The following is a 9,347-nucleotide window of genomic DNA, read 5'->3' on the forward strand; positions in this document are numbered from 1 at the left end:
CTGGCCAAAGACAACCCGAGGCAACAAGTTAGTGACAGACATCGCTAAAGAAATGAGACACAGTCCCTCACGCATACTCATGACCTTACAAAGTGGTACACACTTTCATGCATGCATAAACACACAGGAGAAAGCACATGTACGCATGCTAACCCATTCACCCACACACAAACGAGTGCTTCATCGCAGATACAGAGCTGCACACAGCAGATTTATTAGAGCGACTGTGAGCACAAGCTATATGCAGGAATGACTGCATGTATGCACAGCCGCCACGCAGTCTTACACATACAATTTTGCTAGTAATCTCACGCAGAGAGTTCAATTCAGTCAAGCAAAAGTAATGAGGTTAAAACGCTACATTAACTGTTGAAGACATCTGAAACACGCTGGTCATCAGAGAGCAGTGATCCATACCACAGCACAACAATACAACCACAAGAGGACTGGCAATAATGGGATATTTTTCAAAATCGATAACTTTCATGCATTGAAGTCTGTGATAAAATTACTGGGGGATCCTTTCACACTGTCAAGTATTACTGCAGATATATTTTAATCTTTACATCATATGATAAAATGCTGCCATATAGAAGAGCAAACACACAGGCTGTCATTTGTGCATTAGGGACCTGATACATTATCTGTTTGTTTTGCACCATGCTGTAACATTGTGGAGAGACCTGCCATGAATATTTACAGTTTTCATTTCTTTTAACTTTAATGCACCATCAACTCTTGCCTAGGCTGCCTGCACACAAAGATTGAAACCTGCCCGTATGCAACGAGAAGAACTGTACACAACAATCTGGGTCCAGCCTATCCGTTCTGTCACCTGCTAAAACTTGGATAAGTTACCGGGTCGATTTATTTTCAAAATGCTAAAGAAAAAAACTTGTGATACTTTTGCGGTTCACCCTACATTCAATTCTGAGGGAACAGAAAGTATACCAAAAAGAACCACCTTAGTTAAACTAGGAGAAACTAGAATAACCGTTTGATTTTTTGGGCAAAAACAAGTAATCACTTCATCGTTGTATTCTTTCAGACACAAATTTTTTTGAGCAATCACATTGGCCTTGTATCTTTAATCATGAAATTCTCGTCAGCTCACCCTTGAGAACAAATGTAGGTTTGTGACAGATGTAATAACATTCCCTCCAGGCATGAATGCTATGAAATCGTGTTCATGAGAACAGACAGACGAGGGGTGACAGTGATCAGCAACGGCTGTGGTGAGTGCAGAGGCAAAATAAAAACTACTATATTGAGGTATCTGAAGTGGCTACAGAAACACATCTGGTACTTTTAACAGGGTAAAGCTAAATCACACCCAACAGTCAACCAACAAAATATAGGAATATAAAACTAGCTTGACTGACCTTGAAACTTGAAATGCTACTGGTCCTTAACAATGAAATACCCATTTAGTTTTCACAAATGTTCTGTTTGTGTCCTTATTTTTTCATAACTATATTGACATCAAAACCTGTATATTAAACCAACTGCATTATGCACGATTTCCCACTCAATAATGAGAATAATAATATATAATGCAAAATGCTGCTTCACTGTTAATGAACTACCGCCCACTTCCTAGCCCCTTGTGTGTTCTTGTGAAGGGCATCTGTTACCTACAGTAACATGGGAGCAAAGCCGGTCGTGTGACCTTCTTCTGCAAATTATCATTCAAAACATGCAAACCTCAACGGGCCTTCTCCACAGCACACAGTTCTAACTGTGAGAGCAGTCAAGGGGCAGGTGTTCAGTTCAGTTCCAACATCATAAATGTTATTAGATGCAGCTGTGTTTGGTAAATGTTTAGGCCTGTTAACAAATTAGTTAATGAAGTGAGACGATCTGAATTATATCTATTTAAGTCAACAATGCCTTTACTATGCTTCATAAGCAACTGATCTTCCTTGATAAAAACATGATCAGAAGGTGTCTGCATACATCCTACGTGCTTCAGGACATTTATTTCCAGACAGGTCTCTTCTCCAGACAGGCAGAACAATTCAGATATCCATTTCAGACAGTGGTTATTAAAAATGTTCTTTCTGTAGTGACTTGGAAAATAACCTGCAAAGATGTATTTGCAACTTCTTCTGGAGTGATTAAAGAAGCAGTTCACCCCTGGAAAAAGCCACTGTGTTCTCAGCCAGACTACGTAAAATGCGTCATCTGCCGGAGGCCAGGGAGCTCGCTAAACTACACTTCCTCAATCTAGGATGCCCGCCTCCGATGTCATGTCTCGTTCAAAATCTTCAGTTTTGAAATGTAGACTGCAGACCTGAAGACTTTTTAGACAATCCGCCGGTATATTCTCGTCATATTTCGGATTCTGCAGCCATTGCCTGCAGTGAAACGGTAATATTTCACTCCAGCGTCTCTCGCTGGGACGTTCCTTTCAGAGGGAAGGGCGCAATGCATGCTGGGTGTTGTAGGAATGTAAAATGGGAGAAACCACGAGCTGTTTGTACAACTTTCTCCACAGCTATGGCGCCAATTTCAAATATTATTGCTTCTATCGATTACAGAGAACACCAGCTTTAACTGACAGTGGCTTTTTCCAGGGGCGAACTGCTCCTTCAATAAATTGATCACTTCGAAGAAGTTACATCTTTGCAGGTCTAATCTTATTTTCCAAGTCACGACAGAAAGAGCAATTTTAATAACCACTGTCTGAAATGGATATCTGTATTATTCTGCCTGTCTGGAGAAGAGACCTGTCTGGAAATAAATGTCCTGAAGCACTAAGGATGTATGTAGACATCTTCTGATCATGTTTTTATCAAAGAAGAATCAGTTGCTTATGAGGTATAGTAAAGACATTGTTAACTTAAACAGATATAATTAATCTCATTTCATGAACTAATTTGTTAACAGGCCTAAACATTTAGCAAACACAGCTGCATCTAATAACATAACTGCATGCTGGAACTGAACACCTGCCCCTGACTGGACCCATTGGAGAAGCAGGTAGCATCCTCCAAAGGCACAGCGCGAAATAGCATTTTTTGGCTCCCTATAATAGCATAATAAGACTGAGGTTGAAAATCGGCGAACTGGCCCTTTAAGTACTCAAATAGTTGAGAGATTCCCTTACAGTGCCACATAACCAAATTAACTAACTTCCCAGCATTATGTGCTAATTTGCATATTCAAATCAGATTTGCTGTCTTGGGCTTTTATTAGTATGCTGATTTTTTTCATTGTGCGCCTTAATACCAGTGAAGCCAGACATATTAAAGGGTATCAAGTGACTAAAGTCAGAGTCAGAATATGAGTATAATAATGTGGTGGCAGACATGCTTTATATAATCATAGTCATATCCTCAAGAGGCCACTTAAACTGGGGCACATAAAAGCCGTTTTGAGTATCTTTGGTACTTAACTTGATGTCTGAATAAGGACATTACTGCACAGAATACTGATATCCTACAGAATACAGGCCAGAAATGGTCTGTCTGCTGAGGATACTGTTACTCATTGGAACTAAAATAAATAATCCTGCCCACATAATAGGAGATGGCACAGTTTTTGTCCACCTCAATAGCTGCTCTCACCTGCCAAACTTTTGGTTTTTCATGTGGTTCCAGGCTGCTCGAGTCACCAAAAACGAGCCTCTCAAGTGAACTCTCTGAATCAGGTCTGCAAAGGAGAATAAGATGAATGACACAGTGCATAAGAGCATCGTGGAGCAGATCCAGCTTACAGTAGATTTTCCAAACTCCCACGCAGACAATCTGTTGTTAAAGACAGACGGCACATGGGCAACAAATACAATGTATTTTTCTACTCATTATTGTTACACTAGAATGAGCCAAACAAACAGGAATATTGTGATGATATGGGATCACCCCATACACTGTATACATAAGTTATTGAGAGTGAAGTGAATATAAACATCAGATATAATTGAATTACCCCAGTCCAAATCACTCGTCCTGGCAAACGATCGGTCACGAAGGATCCTTGGCAAAGAGAAGCAGGGCTTGGTTTTAGTCTTTTTCAGTCATTGTGAGAAAACGTAAGATTGTCTTTAACATTCATACAGCGTCCAATTAATATTCTGACAGCAATCAAATAGCAACTCTACAAACAGATGATGAGATGAGCTAAAAGTGTGATATTTACTGTGCCATTACTTACCCAGCATTGTTAACGACAACATCTAGACAAAAAAGATATTTCACAGGATTAATCTTATAATTCATTCAAATAGCAGCAACATCATTTATTTAGGTAATGACGCATTACTCACCTATTCTTCCAAATGTATCCAGCGCTGTTTGGATCAATTTTTCTCCCTCCTCTACAGACTCTGTGTGAGCATGACAGATATCGTCATAGAAATGCTTTGATATTCCTGCACTTCATGAGTCATGAATCTAAAATAATTCTCCTTAACTGGGCTTTCAGAAACCTGCGTCTCTGCGGTTTGTACGCTTCAGTTATTGATCTGATTCTTGGCTACATTGTTCCTGGGAGCATTCAGGTTTACAGATAGAATCAATGTCTGTAGTCACTGTTATATAACTGGGAGGGTGAGAGGCATATGAGAAAGTTTTACGAGGTACAACTCATGCTCACTTTGATGAGTTGTACGATTTGATAAGACGCCTTTTCAAAGTAAGATTGCTAGTGATAGCTGGGAATCAAAGTTTGTTATAAACTGGATAAAAAAAATATATCAAATTCTCTGTTGATGAATGATATGACTTTACTACGCCCACAAACAAGTCAGACACATTGAAAATAAGCACTCTCGTTTTCAGTTCTTTACAACAAGGCTTATATCTTAAATATGTGAGATGCACAAGGACTCTAGCTAACAGATTATAAGTGATCTTCTTGTGCTGACAGAAATCAGTACTGATTTTGAGCCTACCATGACTCACACTAAACACTACAAAGTAAACAAGAGAAATAAAAGATGGAGATAGTGAAGTGCCAGAAGAAAAGGGACAACCTAAGACAAGCAGGCAAGTCCAAACTTCTCACCATAGTTCGCCACAGCCTTGCCTCCTTTCGCTCTTATCTCCTCCACCACCTTATCAGCAGCCGCAGAACTCTTTCCGCCCCCTTTAGTGTCTGCCCCAAGGTCATTCACTTTATTGCAACAAGAAGAAAAAGATTAGCAATAATGGGGTGAGTTCTGCAATTCTCCACAACTGATTAGGCAAGGAGAAGAGTCTAGCTAAGCTGATTCCTTGTCAGAGTTCAAGGGCAAGTTTGGCCCAGGCATCAGGGAAAGCTATTATTTTGGGGAGGGCAAATGTTTATCCAAATATCTGAAACTGTGCAGTTCAAAAACATTACAGTAAATGCAATGGACATTTCTTTTTGGGGTATAATTTATCTAGGGATGCACTGATTCAACTTTTTCTCTCCCAATAACATTTCTCATACCTCAACTCAGGGTATCTCTATGGATACAGAGCACAGATTTTATACCAGCGCTCTTCTCTCCAGTAAATTGTAAATCTTTATGAATCACTGTGTGGAATCATGGGAATACTTTATCAAGTAAGCAAACATGAGACCTATTGCTATGACTGTGTCTGCCACCCACTGTGACTGGATGACTTAAACAGAAAGCAGAAATTATGTTTTTTGATAATGACATATATTTTGAAATGCTGCATTTACTGTTGATTGGGCATGCTAAGGCTGATACCGGATCCTCTTAATGAGATGATAACCTGCCAGTACCAAGCCTGTGTATCTGATCAGTGCTTCCCTATTTAAAGCTGCTGTGAGGAGTTTTTCACTGGTTATGAAACAGACTGAAATAAATTCTGATGTCTCTTTATGAGCTACAAAAGTAAACCAGACCATCAGCGACAAGATTGATTATTTTTATATAGTTATTTTTGATGCCTGAAACCGCTGGCGAGGGGTAGATGTCAGACAAAGCAATTAACTCCACACTGCCTTTGTTTACATTTTCCAGGGCATATATTTAATGTTAGTGATACATATGACTGTTAAAGTTAGCAGTATAAGATTGTTCGTTGAAAACCACCACAAAGAGATAAGCGGTACCACTTTCTCCACAGGGGTTGCCAAAATCAACACAAACTGAAAGTTCCTCACAGGAGCTTCAAATCTCAATCAGGACGCATCTAAACTCACAGTGAGCCGTGCAGGTGTAAGACTCTGCAGGTATTGACTGATGCTCTCAAAAAAAAAAAACAAGATCACTGCTACTTTTCTGCATATAGGCCAGCAGAAAGTGCTATAGAAAACTATGATGAGAAAAAATAAGACATAACATTTTTTGATTGGTGAAAATGATACTTAATTATGAACATAAAACTGATTTCCAGTCCCCAACATCTAAGAAAAAACATATGAAAGCCTGTTGAGCCAGATGACAGCATGACACTGACATGGCTGACTTTCAAAGCAAAGAAAACAAAATCTCAATAGAGGTTATGAGGGTTTCCTTTTAGGGGGCATTTCATTATGTACATAGGATCAAAGTCTGGTTGCACTTACAACGTTTAATCTACTATACCTGTTCTAGAAATGAGGTATAAGAGGCTTAAAATGAAGTTCCTTTATTTACCTATGACAGAGGCACCTCTTTCAGCAAAAGCCAGTGCATATTCTTTGCCAAGGCCTGCAGAGAGAAAGACGGATTAGTTAAATGTTTTTCTAGAACGAAACACCACTATCAACAAGCACTGGTGCGATGTTTTTGACTGTGCCCTTTCACACACATGCCATGATTGTAAAGCATGGCGTTACATGCACTTTGCTCCTGTATGCTTCAAATGGAAAGGCTGCCTAAAGTATGTTGCTAGTCAATTTAAAGAAATGCATGTCTTTTAATAATATCAACATATGCGTCATTGTTTCCAGATGGTTAAGAAGGATACCTTCGTCTAAGATTGTTTACTTGTACGTGTTGTGACTTGCAGCTGTTTCGCCAGTATTAGCAACCAGCAAGACACCGAGATGAACTGCTGAGCCGCCAATATAACCGTAAGAAAACACACATGCATTAGCTGTCCTAATAATTTGTCTCATAAAACTTCTTAACTACCCGAAACTAACATGCTAGCATTCAGAGCTAACGTTACAAAACCTACCTAAGAGCATTTACAGTTAGCAGCAATGACAGCCTAGCTAACGTTCCGTTACGTTTATACGGTGTTTTACCTCCTCCGGCCCCTGTGACAAGCACGACTCTTCCCTCGAAAGACAAAGACATTCCAATGAGATATTATTCACAGTTTCTGTACACTGACAGTACATAGGCTAAAGAGCAACACTAGTTTGAAGGGACAGCAGGGTGAACTTCTTCAAGTTCCACTTCCGCATTTCCGAGGGGGCAGTCTCAGCATTGGCCAATCAGAGGCGAGGATTTAATAACCCATCCCCTTTTCATCGCTGATAATTGTAGTAACCTACTTTGATCTTATCTAATGAATATCCAAAAGGTTGAACGCCTATTTTGACATCCCGATATCACATAATGAAATTCTGCCGAGACCCTTGTAGACTTTGATAAAGTTTATTTTTACATACTTTTGAGAAAATTAGGTGTTTGGTTTCATCTAAAACCAAGGAAAAGAAAACACCTACTTATTTATGATAAATGTCAATGTGATAAGAGCATGTCTTCAATTATACGTCAATTTTTCATTTAAAATGCTACTACTGATGTTATGTTTGAATAGTTTTACAATCAGTTTATTTTATTTACTTTGTAAATTCCAAAATCATTTTTATTCGTCTTCAAGTCATTTTTAACTTTATAACTGACTTTTCGTAATTTCTGCATAGGCAATAATGACAAAAATGGTGATTGGGGACCATGATAACAAAAAGTGTGGAAGTGAAAAGATGAGGATGAGGATGAGGATGCGGATGATGCTGATAACGTGTAGTTTTCATTCTGCCATAGAAAAAATAAAAACCACTGTCTATTATATCTAATTATTATAAAACATTAAAGTCAAATTGAAATATCTGACTTAGTTCATCATTAGTAGTATACATGGTGTACACAGCAAACACCAAAGGAAAGTAGTAAAATAAGGTTTGTAACTGGTGAGAAAAAATACATAGCCTGTGTGATGTTTTACAAATAGCTAAACATCCACAACTGGCAGGCCAAGAAAGATTGGTAGTTAGCAGATGCATGAACTGTCTCAGAGGTTGGATCAGGATTGTCTTATGAAGAAAGAAAACCCCACTTTAATAAACTCTTCAATATGAACCTTAACACAACAGACCTGTTGATTTATGACAGCAGGAAAAGCACAGGCCTGTCTGATGGCTCTGTTCCATTCACAATGAGTGTTCAAATAAAGCTGAACCAGTGAGGGAGATTGAAAAATACAGAGACGCTGAATTTGGCATGTCTAATAGATTATAATTCCCAGCCTTGATTAATTACTCCTGTGCTTTTTGCAACTGTGTGTCAAAATGTCTAAATGAGGTCTTTGTGGATCAGGGGATGAAGCCGTTTTGCAAATTTATTTTAATTTAATTTATTTTAGTCCTATATGTGGTCATATAAGTTTAAACATTGTTTAAGTGGTCAAAGTAATGGTTATGCCTTTTCCCGGTCTTATTATAGATTTTAAAGCTTTTATAACAACCTTGGCCAATCTTTTATTTACATATGACGGTTTGTAATTAAAACAGTCATATGTTATATGTATAAAATGTATTATATAAATGTGTTGTCCATACTATCATGGCATTAAAGCTAAAACTTTTTCTGAAAATGTCTTCTGGGAAACCTAGTCTGTTCAACACGACATATATTATATATGTTATACACATGTCAGAACATGCTGATCAATTGTTGGATTTATTTCAGTTTATTTGATATTTTATGCATATATGGCTGTAGTAGCCAGTTTGCTTGCTTTCATTTTTTTTGCTTGTGCAATCTCCTTTTCTATCAATGTTGCCCAGCAGTTCCAACCGCTTTTTTAGGTTTATTTGTTCTGGTGATTTTGGTGCAGATCAATTCACACAGAATTAGAATAAGAATAAGTAAATTACTTAAATATAATACGATTATATGTATATTCTAAATTAGCATTTGTTTGCAAGTGTATGTTTATTACAGCAGATTATTTTAACACCTGTTTGGACTGGGGAAATACACTGATTTTAAAAGTAGGCTATTCTGCATATTCACCCATTCTTTGGCTAACATCGTGATAAAAAAGAGCACATTCAAATGTTGTTAGCATGTTCTTGACAACATGTTTTTGTTAAAGGTAGAGAAAGTAAACTTATGAAACCTTTTTTTCAGGCTGTGAGGAGCAGAGATAATTGTAAGTCACGGCTATTTATACAAGTTAATAGAATAC

The 9,347-nt window shown here is 38.1% G+C and overlaps 1 protein-coding gene across 1 annotated transcript in view; it reads right to left on the minus strand.

Moving 5' to 3' along the window:
• hsd17b4 (hydroxysteroid (17-beta) dehydrogenase 4) overlaps nucleotides 1–7,307 on the minus strand; it is a 31,670-nt gene extending 24,363 nt beyond the window's left edge. The window contains exons 1-7 of the mRNA XM_069683267.1: nucleotides 7,174–7,307; nucleotides 6,578–6,631; nucleotides 5,008–5,115; nucleotides 4,268–4,327; nucleotides 4,156–4,177; nucleotides 3,931–3,977; nucleotides 3,570–3,654 (exon numbers count right to left, since the gene is read on the minus strand). Of these exons, the coding sequence (XP_069539368.1) occupies nucleotides 3,570–3,654; nucleotides 3,931–3,977; nucleotides 4,156–4,177; nucleotides 4,268–4,327; nucleotides 5,008–5,115; nucleotides 6,578–6,631; nucleotides 7,174–7,225 (428 nt within the window). The 5' untranslated portion in view covers nucleotides 7,226–7,307. The remainder of the gene's footprint in view (nucleotides 1–3,569; nucleotides 3,655–3,930; nucleotides 3,978–4,155; nucleotides 4,178–4,267; nucleotides 4,328–5,007; nucleotides 5,116–6,577; nucleotides 6,632–7,173) is intronic.
• Between the last annotated feature and the right edge of the window lie 2,040 nt (nucleotides 7,308–9,347).

Source organism: Semicossyphus pulcher, unplaced genomic scaffold (assembly GCF_022749685.1).
Source record: "Semicossyphus pulcher isolate SPU_LCO1_2020_fin unplaced genomic scaffold, fSemPul1.0.p SCAF_6, whole genome shotgun sequence".
Taxonomy (NCBI): Eukaryota; Metazoa; Chordata; class Actinopteri; order Labriformes; family Labridae; genus Semicossyphus; species Semicossyphus pulcher.